At 35.8% G+C, this 21,142-nt stretch overlaps 3 protein-coding genes across 3 annotated transcripts; 1 reads left to right on the top strand and 2 right to left on the bottom strand.

The window, feature by feature from the left end:
* Positions 1-225: 225 nt before the first annotated feature.
* LOC150024166 (uncharacterized) lies at positions 226-9,911 on the top strand. The gene is made up of 5 exons (XM_090296263.1): positions 226-372; positions 468-573; positions 9,497-9,606; positions 9,660-9,750; positions 9,857-9,911. The coding sequence occupies exons 1-5, from the start codon at positions 366-368 to the stop codon at positions 9,858-9,860; spliced, it is 318 nt and encodes a 105-aa protein (XP_090152389.1). The 5' UTR covers positions 226-365; the 3' UTR covers positions 9,861-9,911.
* On the bottom strand, positions 2,042-3,661 carry LOC137819747 (alkane hydroxylase MAH1-like). Its single transcript, XM_090296262.1, has one exon. It carries the CDS (start codon positions 2,813-2,815, stop codon positions 2,042-2,044), a length of 774 nt encoding a protein of 257 aa, XP_090152388.1. The 5' UTR covers positions 2,816-3,661.
* Positions 9,912-10,063: 152 nt separating the features above from the next.
* Positions 10,064-11,784, bottom strand: LOC137819745 (alkane hydroxylase MAH1). Its single transcript, XM_068623713.2, has one exon. It carries the CDS (start codon positions 11,709-11,711, stop codon positions 10,197-10,199), a length of 1,515 nt encoding a protein of 504 aa, XP_068479814.1. The 5' UTR covers positions 11,712-11,784; the 3' UTR covers positions 10,064-10,196.
* Between the last annotated feature and the right edge of the window lie 9,358 nt (positions 11,785-21,142).

Raw genomic sequence — 21,142 nt, 5'->3', positions numbered from 1 at the left:
TACCTTTAAATTGTCCACCCTAATTAATTAGATTGAATAAAAAATAAATTAAACTCCAGCCAATCCTATCTTACAACTACAGCTAACCTCTTTGAATACATTTTTATTTTATTTTAAAATTAAATGTAAACATTATTTAGGTGTATTTATGATTATAATAGAACACAAGTTGTTATTCTTGATTTGCAGTTATATGGTCCATCTAGAGTCTTCCATTGCATATTCCAACACCACTTTCACGCTATTTTACTCATTCTGCTTCATCTTCATCTTCATCACTTTCTTCTCTCACTATTCACTTTGCTTTTCTCCTTGTTCAGGGCGTTTCTACCTTCACCTTTCGTTTTTCAACAATCTCTCAAAGCATGACTCATATCCTTTGATATGGCGCGTCGTCTTGTTTTTCTGTGTTTTCGTTTCGTTTTAGTGGATTCTCATGGAATTGTTTTGACTTAACTGAAGCGAACGCGGTAACCAGAGGGACCGAGACCGTGAAAGGGCTCAGGCAAGAGCTGGTGGAAAAACCAAGCACCCTAAGAATGATGGATTCACTCCTCAACAGCGCAGGGAAAGGTTGTTTTTGTTCGCTTTCTCTGTTTATGCTATTGCCAATTTGCATCTTTAAATTTACATGAAAAACGATTTTTTTTTGTTGTTGTAGGAGTCGTGTTCTAGAAAATTACTAAATTATGGTTATAGTGTATTTTAGTAGAAAAATATCATATAAGTCATCGCATGATTAACACTCTGAGGATGTATGATGAGTTAAACTCCAAATCAAATCTAGTTATTTTTAAGAACTAGAAAATATTTAAGGGTATTTTCCATCACCAGAGGCTCCAAATCTTTTTTATCGTCCCCGTCGTTTATAAAGTTTTAAATGAATTTAAACTTATAATTAAGTGTGTCTTAAAAAGGATGCGAGAAATAGTGTTTTGTAAACACTCCTCGTGTTTTAAATCTGTAATTACCAACCAAAGTCAATAAACATATTTGCAAATGTTCATGCACCCACAGTAATTACGAAAGTTGGTAAATTATCACCGAATGCTGCGACCAATTGTGGTTGCAATATGGTTGTAGAGAACAAATTACTATAATATTGAGGGATGATGCAATTTGAAGCCTTGATCTGACATTATGTTTACTTCGTCTGCAGGGATGCAAAAGCATTGCAGGAGAAAACGGCGAAGAAAGCTGCTCAGGCTGCAGGAGGGAATAATGCAGGTGGTGGCCGAGGCAAAAATTGAGTTGGGAAAAGGGAGGGACTGTATACATGGGAGAAATTGTATTGCTTATTATGATATGTTCTTTTGGTTGAGTCATCTGCGTATGTCATTTCAGATAAACAATTGAATAACTGGTGTTTAGCATGGAGGGCATTGTTGTTGGCTTTTAATCCTTTGACCTCTATAATTTGGAATGCAATTTTCCGTAGCTTGTTGTAAGTGATCTTTTGCTTTCTTCCTGATTTTTTGCCTCAGAATAAATCAGATCTACATGTGTGTATGCTGTTTCATAAACGATAGTTAGAATGGTTAGTCGGTTAGAGAAGGGAAGCTGAAACCCAAGTTAGTTACTTAGAACAGTACTAAATAATAGGAGGGAAAAAATGTGGGGAGTCTTTCGGTTTGGGAAGGACATCACGAGTCTCAAACATTATGAAGAGTTATGTAAACTTGTATTTCACCGCAAATGGTAGTGCGATGTTGTGGTGTGAACACAATCCAAATTATTAAATTTCAACATTACTATAAACCTTAGAAACCTTACATGTAGAAGGTTGATTACAAGATGAACTCCTCTGAATGTTCTACCAAACTGAGCTACAGCCTTTGTGTTTTTTAACATATTTTATCATAGTATGGAGATAATTGTTTGTCTAAGATGATTATTACATGATTGGATTTCTTGAATAGGCGTGGGTATTGCTTATAAGTAATATTGCATTTATAATCAATTGATATGATAGATAGGTTTGTTTTTTGGAGTATTAAATTACCTACTTAACTCAGTTATTATGAACTGAGATTACTTGATCTTAGATGCTTCTTTTTGTCAATGTCACCTTCAGGCCATGTTTCATATGAAGGATAACGGAAACTCTGGGGGATATAGCCCGTCCTTCCACCAAATGAATGCGATAATTCCACAGTATAGCAGCAGCGATCATCTTTATCTCGGTGTAGCTGATGTCTTTACCCAAACAACTTCTTGGTCCTGCATTGAATGCAATGAACTTGTAAGAGGGTATGTGAATAATCCCTCCTCTCTTGGAGATCCACCTCTCTGGTCTAAATTTCAAGCAATCTTCACCCCATATTTCCTCTGCCCTTCCCATGCTGTATAGAGAATATACTATCCTGGCATTTGACTTAATCAAGTGACCACTAGGAAGAATATCAGATTTTAAGGCACACTTGTGCTCAAGTGGTACTGGAGGATAAAGCCTTAATGTCTCACTTATTGCGGCATGGAGGTAGGTTAACTGGCTAAGCCATTCCACACCTAAATCCTTCCTATTAGCTTCTCTTGCTGGTAATTTTTCTCGGATCTCTTCCAGAATCTTAGATTCCACAGATGGGTGTGTTGCCACCAACCAGAAAAACCATGTGAGACATGCACTAATGCTATCTCTTCCTGCTGCAAGGAGATTTATTGCTGTGTCTCTCAGAAACTTGTCATCGAGTTTTCCCTTTCCTACTTCACTTATAAGAACATCTAGCAAGCTAAATCGTGGCTCCTCTTCTGGTGTGCTATTGTTGCTACTTTGGCCTTGCACTTTGGACTTAGATGCGATTTCTTTATACAACATTTTGTCAACAATTTCCTGGTTTTCTTTGGTCTTCCTCTATTTTCCAAGTTGAAGCCAGTGTAGCAGCTTCCATAAACATCTTGGCAAGACATGTCTGTAGAGAAGAGCCTCCTCATGTTCAGTGAAGGCTCTCTCACATGCAACTTCTGGAAAATCAATCAAAAGGCAAGTAGGATCAAATCCTAAAACTATGGAACAAATGACGTCAAAGGTTAACCTTTGGAAAGCTTCTTGTAGGTCCACTTCCATTCCTTGTTTCCATGCATGATCGAGAAATGGAAGCAGACAACTCTCAATCTTGTTGTTGATTGTTTTGTGAATAAACAACTGAAAACTAACCTGCTTAAAAGTTGAATGAAGAATACCTCTATTATACTTCCATAGTTGGGAATCAGACCTGAAAATCCCATCTCCCAGAACTTCAAAGATCTCTCTAAAGTCATCTCCCTTGCCGTAGTTTTCAAACTTTGTGCTTGTAATGTGTTGCACATTCATAGGGTCGCTGGTGAAGAACATGTTCATGTTTGATAGCCAAGGGCCTTCAAACATGAAATTGCCTTCATGGTGTTTCAAAACCGTAGTTATATAATCGAAGATGATGAACACATTGAGCCAGACTCCAGGTAGCATGCCAAGCACGGGCCAGTTGGTGATGAGAGCGTGCCTGTTGAGCCTCCAGTAGTAGATTAAGACGAAAAGAAGAAATGCCAAAAGAAATTCTCCAAAACCAAGCACTGCCATTAATACGATAATCTCTCAGAACCAAATCTATCTGTGTGTGGTGTTCTAGAGTTGGGTGTGCAAGCATGTAAGAACCTTTCATCCAAATATAACACACAAAAACTTTCTTTAATTAGTTAGGACCATCATCGCTACGTATTCGACCCAATCAATCAGTTTGGTGAGACGTTAATTTAATATTTCCAAATCTATGTTTCCCCAACTGATTTATGAATTTATCAGATATAGGCGTGGATTCATTTTTCGACTTTAATTTATATTGGATCATACTATGTTTTTAATTTAATTCTTAATAAGTGAAATAAAATATCATATTAAATTAAAAATTAAAGGTTAAAAAAATATAAATGTATAAATATTAAAACATCACGCTATGCTAGAAGAAGAAACTATCTAATTTCAGAAGCTCTCAAATTTCAGAAACTACCTGAATATGTGAGTTCAAAAGCTCTCAACCAACTAGCAGAAAGAGATTTTTCTTCCACGACGTGTGGTCCACCATAAGATACAAGGTTTTACTTCTTCTACCCAATGAGTTCTGACATGCACCGAATCAATTTTTGAAATTCCAGAAATTTCCTTATGGAATTCAAAATCTAATATTTAAAAATACATTCCAAAAACAAATCTGAAATAGATATTTTTGGGTTCCAAAAATAAAAATTCTAAAATAAAATTAGAAAACCAAAATGTCATCTTGAGAAAGCAGATTCAGAATACAAATAATACGTTTTAAAAAAGAGATTTTAGAAAACAAGATTCGAAAACATATTGCAGAAAAAGGATTCTGGAAAACAGAATTTCATAAACATATTCTAGATTATCTAGCCTTCCGGAAAGTTTAATCTGAAAAAGTGTTCCAGCTAAAAGTGCATTCTAGAATACATTTTGACATTCCCCACTCTTATTTTTAAAAATTAAAGAAAACTTTTTTTTTTTTTATTTCACGTTAGTGTAGGGTAAGTTCATATTTTGTTGCATAGGAAGCCAAAGTATAAGATAAATTAACCTCACCTACTCGCATTAACTATTAACCCATGTGAATCCACATGAAACCCATATGAAGCTCAATTGTAAGTTTTTATCAGACGGTCTATTATTATATTGTTGTTGTATGTAAATGATATTTTGATAGAAGGCAATAGTAAATCTGAGGTAAGAACGGTTAAATTTGAACTTAGCGAGTTCAAAATGAAGGTGCAGAAAGATATTGGGAATTGAGATCTCTAAACGACATGAGTTGAAGTGTATATATTTGTCATAGGAAACCTATCTCATAAATTTTTTTTACAAGTTTGATATGACATACTTGAAACTTGTTCCCACACCTTTTGTTTCCTAATACAAGTTGAGTGGTGAACAGTCTTCTAAGAAAATTGAAGAACAACATTATCTGGATGGTATTCCATATGCAAATTTGGTTAGTTCAATAATTTATGCAATTGTCTGCACGCGCTCTGACATAACTTATGTTATAAGTGTTGTTAGCGAGTTTATCTCTAATCTTGGGAGAGCACATTGACAAGCTCTAAAGTGGATCACTCGATATTTGAAAGGGTCACTTGGAATAGTCTTAGTTTATGGTGGATTTAGACGATCTATCGAAGATGTTCCTATAGAAGGGTTTGTAGACTCAAACTTTTTTAGGTGTTTTGACACTAGAAAATCTCTCACTTGTTATGTGTTTAATGTTTATGGTACTGCCATCAGTTGGAATGCCAATCTTTAGAAGGTAGTGTCTTTCTCAACCATTGAACTGTAAAAAGAGCCTTATGGCTTAAGGGTTTAGCCAAGGAGCTGAAGGTGAAGGACCAAATGGTAACTATTCACTATGACAACAATAATGCTATATAGACAACAATAATGCTATATAGTTGTCAAAGAACCAAGTTTATCAAGAGAGAATGAAACACATTGATGTTAACTTGCACTTCGTGAGAGGAGAGATTACTCAAGGATTTGTGAAGGTGGCAAAGGTCTCAACATATCACAATTCATCTTATTTGATCACGAAGATATTGGTTGGTAGTAAGTTCTTTCATTGTTTGAATTTAATCTAGTTGATGGATGATTAAGCTTGTATTGCGCTTAGATAAATTTGAGTGTTTTATCACTCAAAAGATTTGTATTGAACTAAGGTGAAGATTTATGAAGATTTGGTTCATATAAAATCTCAGCCTAAGTTTCCTAGATCGTCCAAAGGTGCTAGATTGTCTAGCGTTTGAGGTTGCCTATCAGTTTGTCATCATCTACTAGTCTTAGATTGTCTAAGGGGTTCGTCATGGTCTGATGAGTATCAGAATCGTCTGATGAGATAGCCTTCATCTATGAAGAATCTGAAGAGTAACCACAAGTTTAGATAAGCACATTCCCCACTTTGAATTTTCATATAATAGGGTGGTCCATAAAACAACCAAAATCTCTCCATGTGAGGTAGTATATGTTGAACCAAGTGGTGTTCAAGCTTTGAAGAATCCAAACCCTTTGAAGGATGTTGAAGCCTTTGTTGTGCTTGTTGTTGCTGTGCTGGTTTAGTTTAGTTTTGGAGTAGTTTGAGTGTTGTAATCCACCCCTTGATCGAATCTAAAGCATATGCATTCTCAATCTTTGTGAAAGTAAAATGTTTTTCAAACTAAGTTAAAACAACCGATTGTTTTGTCGAAACAACCGATTGTTTATACTTAGATGTTTTGAGAAAAGATTGAAAACTGTTTTTCAAATGGTTGAGCTGTTAAAACCAAAACAACCGATTGATTCGAGGAAACAACCGATTGTTTGTTCTGGGATCATAACAGAAAAACTGTTTTATCTTTGACTGAGCTTTAAATGTTTTAATTGCTTACGCTCCAGTCATTAAATGTTTTGACCAATCTTTTAATGCAATTTAAAAGTTTGTTAAAGATTTGATAACAAACAACATCTTTGAATAAATTTAGAATAACAGATTTGAGTAACAATCTTTTACTAGATTTTGAAAAGAGTTTTTGAGTTTTTCAAAGAGTTGAGATTGCTAAGAGTTTGTGATTGATCAAAGTGTGTGGAATAGGATTCTGCTTGTATTGATTTCAGATTATCTTCTATAACAAGTGTAATCCTTGTACTCTGTGAAACAAGTTTTCGTTTCTGTGTTTGCTGAGATTGGCTGTGTTCTTGAGGGGATCAAGATCAACAATCTTAGTGTTAGTGTGTTGGCCAAGAAGAGTGTGTGTCTTGAGGTGTTCAAGGTCACTTTTTTGGTTGTGGTGTAAGTGATCAAGTTGTGATTGCTTAGTGGATTTCCTCAGAGGGTTTCTGAGAAGACTGGATGTAGCTCTGGATTTAGAGTGAACCAGTATAAACATTTGTGTACATTTTCTCTATCCCTAACTCTTTAGAATTCAGTTTTGATATTTGTTTACTGGTATAAACAACCGATTGTTTTCCCAATGTTGTTCTTTTGGCTTTGTGTTTTGAAAAATCGATTTCTTAATCAAGGTATTCGTGAAGTATTTTCATTCAAGGCTTAAAAGATTGTGAAAACTCTCTTTAAACAATTCACCCCCCCTCTAGTTTAAAGCCATATATTCTAACAGTATATTGTTTTAATCCACTCACTTCTTTAGAATTGTTACCCATACCTCATCCACATGAGTTTGTACATAAGGAAGGGATATCAAAAGTTGATTTTGTCAAGAAATCACATGAGAGGGTTAAAAACCAAATACAACAACAAACAAAAACATACATGAAACAAAACAATAAGGCAAAGAGGGAGAAGGGTTTTTAGGACGGGGATTGGGTTTGGATTCACCTTAGAAAAGATAGATTTCTTACCTAGAGCAAGTCCAAACTCAGCCCTCATGGAGATGGTCCTTTTCAAGCCCTCAAAAGAGTGGATAATAATGCTTAACAGTTAGATTTGATTGAGGAATGTGAAGTTCATGCTACCTTTAATGTGACTGACTTAATCCCTTTTGTAGATAGTAAAAATGATGGACGCTTTGAATTTGAGAACAAATCATCTTCAAGAGGGAGGGGATGATGGCAGAGCCCCTTATAGAGGACCCATTATTAGAGCGATGGTCAGGAGAATTCGTGAAGAGTGGAACTCAATAGAGATTGAAAAAAGAGAAGTTCTTATATATTTCGGGGCCTTGATGTAGTTGTAGATATTAGAATATGATTTCTTTTATTGTAAATAAATTGGGGGCCAAATAGCATAAATTTTTGGGCTTGTATTTGGGCCTCAAGTATACTAGGGTTAAGGTTTCTAAACCTACCTAGGATTTTAATTGGGCTCCATTGGTGCAAAAAGAACCTTAAGACGGTTCTAGAACACCACATATGTAGCACATACACTAATACGACACAGACACAGAGATACGTGTAATCTCTAAAATGTAGGACACGAGGACACGAATATATACATTATATAATTATAAATTATATAAATTGACAATAAAGATTTATGTGCACGAAGTATGTTTCAGAAAGATATTTTTCATGGATGGTTCAAAAGAATTTGTTCCTTATTTTTATAATCATAATAAAAAATTATACAATAAGTTTGAGTTTTTAAAAAATTAATGTATTTCTCCTTTTTAAAATTGTGTAACCAGTGTTAGAATTATCAGAAATCCAACAAATATTTTTTGAATTAGACACCTCACTGATACATGTCCTACGAGTGTCTTACGAATATCGATGTCCGATACGTGTGTCCGACACAGACACGTCATTTAAAAAGAATGTCCGGCCTTCATAAGCATTTATGCACATGTATCACACGAAAACTCATGGCAAGTGAGACTTGCTAGGCGCCTAGATTTGAATCCAAATATTTCCTTGTTTGCTTCTTGTATTGATTGGCCTTGACATCTATAAATAGAAGTGCAAAGGTAAAAATATAGATTATAAGAATGAGTATTGTATTTACAAGACCAAATATCTCCTATAAGATACTTCAACTCGTTTTTAGATCACCTAATCTCTCGTCTTTTTGTCTTTATCAATATAACTGCAAAAACACAGTTTATGTAATAATTTTATATTTGATGATATAAATATCATTTTTATATATTATAAACACTAGAAAAAAATGCATACACTTTCAAACATGCATATTCACATTTTTATTACATTAAATTATCAAAATGATATAAAATATATTATTGTTACCATATAGTTGTTAAAAATGTTTATTTTAATAAATAACAGTTTTAAAGGGTCCAACCCAATCTATTAGATTGAATAAAAAAATAAATAAAAGTCCAGCCAATCCTAACAAATTAAAATAGAATATGTTACAACAAGACAAAACAGTTAGTTTTCAACTGCTTACCTATTTGAATTCATTTTTTATTCATATATAAATTAAATGTAAACATTGTTTAGAAGTGTTTATGATTATAATAGAACACAAATTGTTATTCTTTATTTGCAGTTATATGGTCCATCTAGAGTCATCCATTGCATATAACAACACCACTTTTATTTTACTCATTCTGCTTCATATTAATCTTCTCACTTCATTCATCACTTTCTTCTCTCACAATTCACTTTGCTTTTCTTCTTCTTCAGGGCGTTTCGTCTTCCTCGTTTCTACCTTCACCTTTCGTTTTTCAACAATCTCTCAAAGCATGACTCATATCCTTTCATATGGACCGTCGTCTTGTTTTTTTGTGTTTTCGTTTCTTTTTAATGAATTGTCATGGAAGTTAGTAGTTTTTTGTTCACTGAATACAGTTGTTTGGACTTAACTAAAGCGAACGCGGTAACCAGAGGGACCGAGACCGTGAAAGGGCTCAGGCAAGAGCTGCTGGAAAATCCAAGCACCTTAAGAATGATGGTTTCACTCCTCAACAGCGCAGGAAAGGTTGCTTTTGTTCGCTTTCTCTGTTTATGCTATTGGAAATTTGCGTGTTTAAATTTACATGAAAAACGATTTTTTTGTTGTTGTAGGAATCGTGTTCTAGAAAATGACGAATTTGCAAATATTCATGCACCCACAGTAATTACGAAAGTTGGTAAAATTATCACCGAATGCTGCGACCAATTGTGGCTGCAAAATGGTTGTAATATCGAGGGATGATGCAATCTGACATTATGTTTACTTCGCGTGCAGGGATGCAAAAGCATTGCAGGAGAAGGCGGCGAAGAAAGCTGTTCAGGCTGCAGGAGGGAATAATGCAGGTGGCGGCAGAGGCAAAATATCGGTAAGATTGTTGAGTTGGGGAAGGGAGGGACTGTATACATGGGAGAAATTGTATTGCTTATTATAATATGGTCTTTTGGTTGAGTCATCTTCGTATGTCATTTCAGATAAACAATTGAATAACCGGTGTTTAGCATGGAAGGCATTGTTGTTGGCTTTTAATCCTTTTACTTCTATAATTTGAAGAAATTTTCGATTGGTTAGTCGGTTACTTAGAAGAACAGTACGAAATAATAGGAGGGAAAAACTGTGGGGAGTCTTTCGGTTTGGGAAGGACAGCATGAGTCTCAAACATTATGAAGAGTTATGTAAACTTGTGTTTCACCGCAATAGTAGTGCGCTGTTGTGGTGGGAACACAATACAAATTATTAAATTTCAACATTACTACAAACCTTACATATAGAAGGTGAACACAATCAGTTATTATAAACTAAGATTACTTTATCTCAGATGCTTCTTTTTGTCAATGTCACCTTCAGGCCATGTTTCATATGAAGGACAACGGAAACTCCTGGGGATATAGCCTGTCCTTCCACCAATTGAATGCGATAATTCCACAGTATAGCAGCAGCAATCATCTTTATCTCGGTGTAGCTGATGTCTTTACCCAAACAACTTCTTGGTCCTGCATTGAATGCAATGAATTTGTAAGAGGGTATGTGAATAATCCCTCTTCTATTGGAGATCCACCTCTCTGGTCTAAATTTCAAGCAATCTTCACCCCATATTTCCTCTGCCCTTCCCATGCTGTATAGAGAATATACTATCATGGCATTTGACTTAATGAAGTGACCACTAGGAAGAAAATCAGATTTTAAGGCACACTTGTGCTCAAGTGGTACTGGAGGATAAAGCCTTAATGTCTCACTTATTGCGGCATGGAGGTAGGTTAACTGGCTAAGCCATTCCACACCTAAATCCTTCCCATTACCTTCTCTTGCCGGTAATTTTTCTCGGATCTCTTCCAGAATCTTAGATTCCACAGATGGGTGTGTTGCCACCAACCAGAAAAACCATGTGAGACATGCACTAATGGTATCTCTTCCTGCTGCAAGGAGATTTATTGCTGTGTCTCTCAGAAACTTGTCATCGAGTTTTCCCTTTCCTACTTCACTTATAAGAACATCTAGCAAGCTAAATCGTGGCTCCTCTTCTGGTGTGCTATTGCCGATGCTTTGGCCTTGCACTTTGGACTTAGATGCGATTTCTTTATACAACATTTTGTCAACAATTTCCTGGTTTTCTTTGGTCTTCCTCTCTTTTCCAAGTTGAAGCCAGTGAAGCAGCTTCCATAAACATCTTGGCAAGACATGTCTGTAGAGAAGAGCCTCCTCATATTCAGTGAAGGCTCTCTCACATGCAACTTCTGGAAAATCAATCGAAAGGCAAGTAGGATCAAATCCTAAAACTATTGAACAAATGACGTCAAAGGTTAACCTTTGGAAAGCTTCTTGTAGGTCCACTTCCATTCCTTGTTTGCATGCATGATCGAGAAATGGAAGCAGACAACTCTCAATCTTGTTGTTGATTGTTTTGTGAATAAACAACTGAAAACTAACCTGCTTAAAAGTTGAATGAAGAATACTTCTATTATACTTCCATAGTTGGGAATCAGACCTGAAAATCCCATCTCCCAGAACTTCAAAGATCTCTCTAAAGTCATCTCCCTTGCCGTAGTTTTCAAACTTTGTGCTTGTAATGTGTTGCACATTCATAGGGTCGCTGGTGAAGAATACGTTCATGTTTGATAGCCAAGGGCCTTTAAACATGAAATTGCCTCCATGGTGTTTCAAAAGCATAGTTAGATAATCGAAGATGATGGACACATTGAGCAAGAGTCCAGGTAGCATGCCAAGCACAGGCCAGTTGGTGATTTGAGCGTGCCTGTTGAGCCTCCAGTAGTAGATTAAGACGAAAAGAAGAAATGCCAAAAGGAATTCTCCAAAACCAACCATTGCCATTATAGAATAGTCTCTCAGAACCAAATCTATCTGTCGGTGGTGTTTAGAGTTGGGTGTGCAAGAATATAAGAACTTCGAGATTTAGGTAGTAGGTCAATAAATATAGTATAAAACTCTCTTTGTTTAGTTAGGTCCATCATTAATTAGTTGGGCTCGTCATAGTAGACTTGTTAGCTATGATCCAGGATTTCAACAATCGTTATCTGTCGTGAAAATATATTATTAAAAGAAATAAAAGAGTAAAAAACAATATAAATAAGTCTGAAGTACTAAGTCTAAGAAATAAAAAAGTAAAAGACTAAAATTCTAATAAAGAAAACAATAACTATATCTATTATTATGGAAAAAAATCTAAAAATAAACTAAAAGACAACCTACTGTGACGGAGATATGTAAAATCTCTAAAATGTAGGACACGGGGACACAGATCTATATATATTATATAATTATGAAGTATATAAATTGACAATAAAGATTTATGTTCACCAGAATGTTCCAAATTATTTTTTGGAGCAGAACTATGTTTTCCATGACTGGTTCACAATGATTTGTTTCTTATTTTTATAATCATAATAACAATTTATACAATAAAGTTTGAATTTTTAGAAAATTAATGTATTTTTTCTTTTTAAAATTGTGTTAGAACTGTACTAGAATTGTCAGAAATCTAACAAATAATTTTTGAATTGGACACTTCACGGATACGTGTCCTACATGTGTCATATGAGTATCAGACACCGACACATCATTTAAGAGGAGTGTCCGACAAAATCATATCTATAAAGAAAGTATAAATTATCTTCTATGTGATATTTTTTAAAAGAAATTCTTTTAAAACTAAGATAATTATTCCATTTATTAACACAATACTATCTTAAAAATGCATTAGTGAGAGTCACTCAAAGAATTATAACCAACTTTATCAGCTTCTTCAATAGTAAAAATAACACCATAAACTCAGTAACTAAAAAACTTTCGATAAAAAAAACTCAGAAAAACTGTTAATTTTGATAATAACTTCTCTGGATATCCAGAAGCTAATAATGTAATATGAAAATAAAAATTAAATTATGTAATTCAAAAGTTAATAATTACTTAATCCAAAATATTACATAAAGATATTTTTAGAAATAAAAAATTTACAAAGGTTAAATAAGAACATATAGAGGTGAAGCATTAGTAAATTATGGCAAGTAGTTGATGATGTTTCATATATAAGGAATGGTGGACAAAGAAACACATCGTTGAGGTATTCATGGATCCAACAAGTGGAGAAGATGAACTTCCAAAAACACACACACTGCTTACGAAAAGGGCTTCCAAAGCTTTCGAAACATTTTTAATTAAATTCTAGATTCTACCTAACCCCATTGACATTGATGGCTCCCCAATTTGTGCCCACAACAATAAACCAACAAAACAATATGTCTCCCTCTCGATTCATGTGCAAAATTAGTCATACAATTTTTTTTAGCTCAGAAATTTAATACATTCAAACTGATATTTTAAAAAATTTAAATGTTTTTTAATTTTTAATATTTAAAAAATATGTTCATTTTGTCTTAATTGTGAATATTGTTAAGGTTTCTAAACCATCTAACTGCTTTAGATTTATTTAGTATATGTTCTATTATTAATACGAATAGTTTTTGTAGAATGTTTAGTTTTTCTTAATTTTTAAGTCATCTAAAATAACGTTTTAGCTTACTCGTAAGAAGCACAATTTACATATCTTTTCCGTTAGTTTAGTTGTGTTTAACGAAAATTAGTTATGCTGTAAAAAAAGAAACTTTTATCAATCATTATTATTAATTGAGAGTTGTTAATTGTATTAACATAATAAGAATTGTGATAGTTGAGGAAGAGTTCATCTAGAGAGAAATTTTGAGTTGTAATATATATTCATAATAAATTATGTATAAATGTATATTGAAGTTTATTAACACTTTAATTGAGCTATAATTCTTTTATGTTTGATTTTTTTTTCTAATTTTTTCTTTTATTTATTTTTTATAAAGTTTTCATGTTAGGTATTATTATGAGATTTGATATCTCAACTAGGTTGACACCTCAAGTATCAACAATCATCTACCATCACATGAAACAAACAATATAAGCAAATATGGGGGACTATACCAAAATCCATATATTAAAAAATCTAAGAAAAGCGATACTTAGATAATTTGTACTTATTAATAACAAATTCTAAGAAAATACTAAATGGAAATCTATTATACAAATGAAATTGTTCTATATGAATAAACTTTAAGTTAGCAAGCTTGTCAACACTGCATTCGCGCATTCACTTCACAAAAAATATGAGAAATCATAAACCTGATTTTCTCATAGTAATCAAGGCAAGTGTTTCACCTATTATGAAGAATCCAAAGAACATTAGTCCTAACAGTAAATGTAACACAAACCAAGGCAGAATCACATTCAAGTCATAAACTAGTAAGACCCATTTTTTTAGCTTCTTCAATGGCATGTATAACTTCATAAAACTCAGCAATCAAAGTAGTTTGAATATCAAGAAAAGTAGAGAAACTATCAATAAACTCTTTCATACTCCAACAGGAAATATATTCAAGCAACAGGACATGAGAACCCCTAACCACACCATTAGTAACATGATTCATTTACAAATTCTCTCTACTCCTTGATATTTTCGGTAGATGCTTAAGTAGAGAATTATTTTCTATATTAATGCTAATTTTTTTTATTTTAAATTAAGAATGTTAGTTATTCCACTAAAATATTACCATGTCAATACTATAATAAATATATAAGAACCAAATAAACATAATTTTTAAATATAATGATAAAAAAATAATTTTTGCAATATCAATTTACTACATTGATGTTGACACATTATGATAATATTTTAATGGGAAAAGATATAGGGTTGAAAAATAAATCTATTACAATTTTGACGAGATTCCCCTCCTTGATTGAATTGAGTATGAATATTGATAATATTAATTTTTTTTAGTTAAATATGCGTCACATCCCCATATTTTTTTTAATACTCATTTTCGTCCTTTTAAATTATTAAAAATACCTTTAATTTTAATTTATTAGGTAATTTAAAAAAATTATATTAATTTTCTATAATCTTTATTTTTATAACGTAGTTCTAAGATACAAATTATGTATATGTATGTTGACAACTTATCCATACAAAATATGAGTGTTAGAACTAGATAAGACATATAATTAGCACAAACTTAATTATACTTATGTCCTGATACTTTTATAATTATATTCGATACTTATATTTTCTGGTGTTTACAATAATTTATTTTACAGATATACACGGTTTAATATATTTTTCATATAAATAGGAGAATTATCTAAATGAGTTAAATTAGAAGGTAATTAGTAACTTAATTAATATTAAAATATACAGTCATATCCTCTTTATAATACATTATTTTGATTATCATGTTCATATATAGGATGAGAATGAGTATAATATAAACATCGTACTATATAATAATTAGTTGAGGAGAAGAGTGATAAATTTGGAGTTGGCAAAAATTAGCATGAAGAAACTTTAAACGACCATAATTTTTTATATAGAAATCAGATTGAAACGCGTAAAAAATGGAAGTTGCTCGAAACGAGGTAACAATTGGGGTCCAAAAATTTATCGTTTACTATTCTTTTTTATTTTTTAAGTATTATTTAGGTATTTCAAGTATTTTGAGGTTTTAGTTCTCATGCATACACTTGTCAGAAAAATCTGAAATTTTGCATGATGTTTTGTAGTATGAATTAGAGATTTGTCAAACCATTATGATTATATTACATTCCCAAATTTATTACTCACCTAAGTCACCTTAGGGAGGTTCTCTTAGTGCTTAGGAACAATAGTTTGTTTGTTACAATAGATAAATCCACTTTTGTGTAGATAGTGTAATGTTTTTAGGTTTTATAGTCAACAAAAATGGGGTACATGTTGGCACCGAGAAAATAAAAGCCATCCAAGAGTGACAAACCCCACAAAGTGTAGGAGATGTTAGGAGTTTTCATGGCTTAACAAGTTTTTATAGGAGATTTGTTCCTAACTTCTCAAGTCTAGCTTCACCACTCAATAAGTTAGTGAAGAAAGACACTCCATTTTGTTGGACGGAGAAGCATGAGCAAGCCTTTCAAATGTTGAAAGCTCAACTCACTAATGCACTCATTCTAGCTTTACCAAATTTTCAAAAACTTTTGAGCTAGAGTGTGATGCATCGGGAGTAGGAATATGTGTTGTGTTGTTGCAAGGTGGGCACCCAATTGCATATTTTAGTGAAAAACTTCATGGTCTAGTCCTCAACTACCCTATCTATGACAAAGAGCTCTATGCACTTGTGAGGGCCCTGCAGACTTGGGAACACTATCTAGTCTCAAAAGAATTTGTTATACATAGTGATCATGAGTCTTTGAAATATTTGAAGGGTCAACACAAGTTGAACAAAAGACATGCGAAGTGGATAGAATTTCTTGAGCAATTTCCATATGTTATCAAATACAATGAGGGCAATACAAATATGCTATCAAGGAGCTATGCCCTCTTTTCTAAATTTGGGGCCCAAATTCTTGGATTTGAAAACATACCTAAACTTTATAAAGAAGATCAAGATTTTGCACCCACTTTTGTTAAGTGCCAACATAGAGCACAAGGAGGTTTTTATGTTTCTGAGTGGTACTTATTTAAAGAAGGAAAACTTTGTATACCTCAAGGAACACATAGAAAACTTCTTGTAAAAGAATCACATGAAGGAGAACTCATGGGCCATTTTGGAGTTGATAAAACTCTTGAGCCTTTAAAAGGAAAATTCGTTTGGCCACACACGAGGAAAGATGTTCAAAGACATTGTCATAGATGCATTTCATGTTTAAAATGTCTAAGACAATGCCTCATGGACTCTGCACTCCTTTACCTTTTGCAAGTGCTCCTTGGGAAGATATAAGCATGGATTCATATTAAGACTTCCTAGGACACAAAGAGGTTTTGATTCCATCTTTATGGTAGTGGATAGGTTTAGCAAGATGGCTCATTTTATACTTTGCCATAAAGTGGATGATGCTAACAACATCTCTAGGCTATTCTTTAAAGAAATGCCTAAGACCATAGTGTCAAATAAAGATCCTAAATTTAGTGGCCATTTCTGGAGAACTCTCCGGGAAAAACTAGGAACTAAGTTGAACTTTTGAACTTCTTGTCATCCTCAAACGGATGGACAAAACTAAAGTTATAAATAGATCTCTTTCCATTATGCTTAGGTCAATCGTGAAGGGAAACCACAAATCTTGGGATGAGTACCTTCCTCATATTGAGTTTGCATATAATAGAGTAGTTCATAAAACTACTAATATTTCTCCATTTGAGGTTGTGTATGGATTTAATCCTCTTACTCTTTTGGATTTGTTACCTCTACCTAATCCACAAGAATTTATGCATAAGGAAGGAGTAACAAAAGCCGAATTTAAAATTAAACATATGTCTTGTTATGCAACTGCAAGTGCCAATGACCCAACGATTATGTGAACGTTGCCATTTGATAATTCGACCGTCGGAAACGCCGGTGTAGGGTCCTTCGCCGTCAGGATCGAAGGCGAAACTCTCCGGTCCAATACCACCATCGATCGGAACAACTTCGTACTGCCAATCCTTCAAGCCTTCCACGTCTTTCTCCGACTTTCGAACGTTGTTGCGCATGTTCACCATCCAAACGGTTACCACAATCACCGCCATGGTATATGAAAAATAATTTTTAAAACAAAAGAATAGCTTAAGGATGAGAGAAGAGGGTAGAGACCGCGGGAGAGGTAAAGGTGGAGGGGGAGGAGGGAAGAAGTCTGGAGAAGAGAGGCAGATCTCAAGATAAAGTCGTCGGCGAATACCTCTAGGGAAGGAAGCACTACAACCTTCTTTTTCTCGAATTTCCCTGACAGCCATGGCCAGTACGACATGTTTAGGATCTTTAGAAAATGGGCTAGAGTGAAAGAGGTGTTTATTTCCAGGCGTCTGAATAGGTGGGGAAGAAGATACGGCTTTGTGAGATTCTACCCAGTACAAGATGAGGCCAAGCTGGAGAAGAAACTGGACCAGATCTATATTGGCAATTTGAAACTGCACGTTAACTTCCCAAAATATAGGAGAGCAGAGGTTGAAGTCCAGAAAGGAAAACTAAGTTCATCTAGACATGATAGCCCTCCAGCCAGGAGCATTAAAGGTAAGTCTAAGGAGGAGGTGGTCTGGCGTAGTTACAGAACAGTCCGGAAGGATGAGTCCAAAAATCCTAAGCAATCCTATGTTGAGGTTGTGCGTAAGCATTCAAGAAGTAGATGGACTGGACCTGCTCTTGAAACAAGGCATAATGCGCCGCTGTGGCTGGTCTCGAGTGCAGTTGGATGGATGTCCCCTGACATGTCCTTTGATACTTTAAATGAAGAGTTCGTTAAGGGAGGTATGAGCAGAATCAAGCTTAGATTTATGGGTGATAATTTAGTGCTTCTAACACCCAAAGAGGGTGAAAGAATGGAGGATATCGTCAAGCTTAATAATGAATGGTTCATCTCCCTTTTTGATGATATTAAGCCCTGGTCCGAGTCTCACGTAGCAGAGCATAAAATAGTCTGGGTGAGGTGTTATGGGATCCCGTTAACCTTGTGGAATGAACAGTGTTTTGCGAAGGTGGTTGGAGAAGTAGCATCTCTGGTAAAGACAGATGAGTCTACTAGATTGTGGGAGAACCTGGAGTTCGCCCGTTTGCAGGTTAGGGTACGTAAAGCTTGCAAAGTGGATATAGTGAAGGAGTTCAGGATCAATGGGAAGGTGTATAACATTGTTATTGCAGAGGAGATAGCCAGTAGAGAAAGAGGAGAATGTTTATGTCACGATGATCACTATGCATCTTCTGATAGTATCTCGTCGTCGGATACCGTGGTGGAGGAAACGTATCATTCTGGAAGGTCGTCCGATGAAGGAGATGAAGGCAGAGGCGTCGGTTTGCAGCGGGATGAGAACTCCGAGGCGGTGGGGCTGACCCAAACCCCGATACCGGCTAATTGGAAGTTTTTCGAGAATAAGGCTGCAAGCGATTTTGGGTGTCAGCCTAAAGGTGGGTCTTCTTTCCTTGAAATAGCAAAACGTGTGAAGGGAGGGTCTGAAGGAGGAGCAGCCTTAGATGTAGTTAGCCAAGTCAATGAAGCATGTAAAGTCCCTCAGGATTCACTGGCCAACCTAGTAGAAGGGGCCTATGGGCGCAACCTCTTACCTACTGGGCCTAAGCAAGGTGAGGCCCAATCTATAATGAGAGGTATGGTTAGTAAAGAGGTAAGTTCAGGGGGCCCAACGTCAGGTAGCAAGGGGGGAAAAACGACTATGCGTTGTGAGGAGGCAAGGATCGCTACCATGGCTGCGTCAACTCATCCTTGTACAAATGAAGATGGGGACCACCGTGTCGTGTCGCAAGCGCAGGTGAGTGAGTCTGACGTCAATCCATGCCATGCAGTCCACCATAGTAGCGAGAGAGAGAGTTCATCTACAGGGAGCTCGGACCCTCAATCGAGCGGAAGTGTTAAGTGGTGCAAGACGTCCAACGATGTAGAACCAACTGCGGAACACGACGTTGTTTCTACTGGAGAAGTGGGCCGAAAGTTGTCACCGGAATTCCGTAGACTAAGGTCTATGCGAGGGTTGGGTACGCAAACAGCCCAAACGAGGGGGAGGTCGAACGGGGGAGTCGGAATATTCCAACTTGGGGCAAACTCTTCCTCTAGGCTTAGCCAATGTGCCTTGGCGGAATCGAGTACAGACATCCACCTTTGTAATGATCGGTTGAAGCTGGAAGTTAAGGACGCATAATCAGTCCGGATTTGGAAATTGGGACGCAATCTCGGATTGGAATGCCCAGAGGGTGAGGGGAATCTGGTTGGAGAGCTGGATCGACTAGAGGAAAGGGATAAGGGTGTCAAAGAGGCATCTTCGGTGGGAAGTGGGAAGGAGTTACTATGATTATAATTAGTCTCAATATTAGAGGGTTGGGAGGGGGGACAAAAGCAAGGTATTTGAATCACCTTGTGTCTAAGGAGGGTGCTGATTTTCTATGTTTGCAGGAAACGAAAACTTCTTCTTTCTCAGATGCCAGATGTTTTCTTTTGTGGAGAAGTTGTAACATTGGTTGGGTCCATCATGAAGGGATTAACGGGGCAGGAAGCATGTTAACAATGTGGAACAAGGAAGCATTCGAGTATGGAAGTCACGTTGTTGGGGCTGGCTTTATTGCTATAGTGGGCAATCACCTTGCAGCAAAATGCCATTGTGTGGTGGTAAACGTTTATGCAGCGTGCAACTTATAGGATAAAATTCTTTTGTGGGAAGCTCTAACGTCATTCAAGCAATCCTATCAGAATCTGGCTTGGTGCTTATGCGGCGATTTCAATGCTGTAAGGAGGCCCGAGGAGAGGAAAGGGATTAGTGGTTATTCAAGCCAAAAGAAGGAGATCTTAGGGTTTAATAACTTTATTGAGACAAATGGTTGGTTGGACATTCCTAGTGTAGGGAAAAAGTACACTTGGTTCAAAGCGAACGGCACAACAAAGAGCATATTGGATAGATTTCTAGTCTCAGAAGAGTGGCTTCATTTGTGGTCGGCATCCAAACAATATGTGCAACAGAGAGTCGTCTCGGATCACTGTGCTTTAGTCTTAAAATCATGCGTTAAAGATTGGGGGCCCAAACCTTTCAGAACCCTTGATGTATGGCTGAAGGAACTGGGGTTCACTGCAATGATAAAGGATAAATGGGATTCTTATCAGGTGGAAGGTAATCGCATTTCCGTTCTTAAAGAAAAGCTGAAACTCCTAAAGGCTGATCTTAAGGAGTGGAACAAAAGTCTGTTTGGCTGTGTGGAATCTAATAAGAGGCGCATTGTGATGGAAATTGAGGAATTAGACAGGGAGGATGACATTGATGCGTTAGAGGACGATGGGAGGTTGAGAAGAATGGATTTGCTCAATCAACTGGGGTTGGTAAATAGAAAGTTGGAATCCATCTACAGGCAAAAAGCTAGAGTGAATTGGCTGAAACATGGGGATATTAACTCCAAGTTCTTCCATTCCGCGATTCGATGGAGAAGGCTAAGGAATGAAGTCAAAGGAGTCGAGATTAATTCTGAGTGGTGTGAGGAACCAGAAGCTGTAAGGAGGGAAGCAAAGTTACTCTTTGAGAAGAGATTTCTTGCTATGCAGGATTTTGGTGTGCATTTGGGTTCAGTGGAGTTCAGGTCGTTGCCTTTGGGGGTAAGTAGTAAAATGGTTGACAGCTTCACCGAGAAAGAAGTAAAGAGTGCTGTATGGGAATGTGGAGGATCAAAAAGCCCAGGCCCGGATGGTTTTAACTTCAACTTTATTAAGAATTGCTGGGAAGTGCTTAA

Source organism: Phaseolus vulgaris, chromosome 10 (assembly GCF_051622355.1).
Source record: "Phaseolus vulgaris cultivar YP4 chromosome 10, ASM5162235v1, whole genome shotgun sequence".
Classification (NCBI taxonomy): domain Eukaryota; kingdom Viridiplantae; phylum Streptophyta; class Magnoliopsida; order Fabales; family Fabaceae; genus Phaseolus; species Phaseolus vulgaris.
The sequence above is the reverse complement of the archived record's forward strand: the minus strand, read 5'-3'. Positions and strand labels throughout refer to the sequence as shown.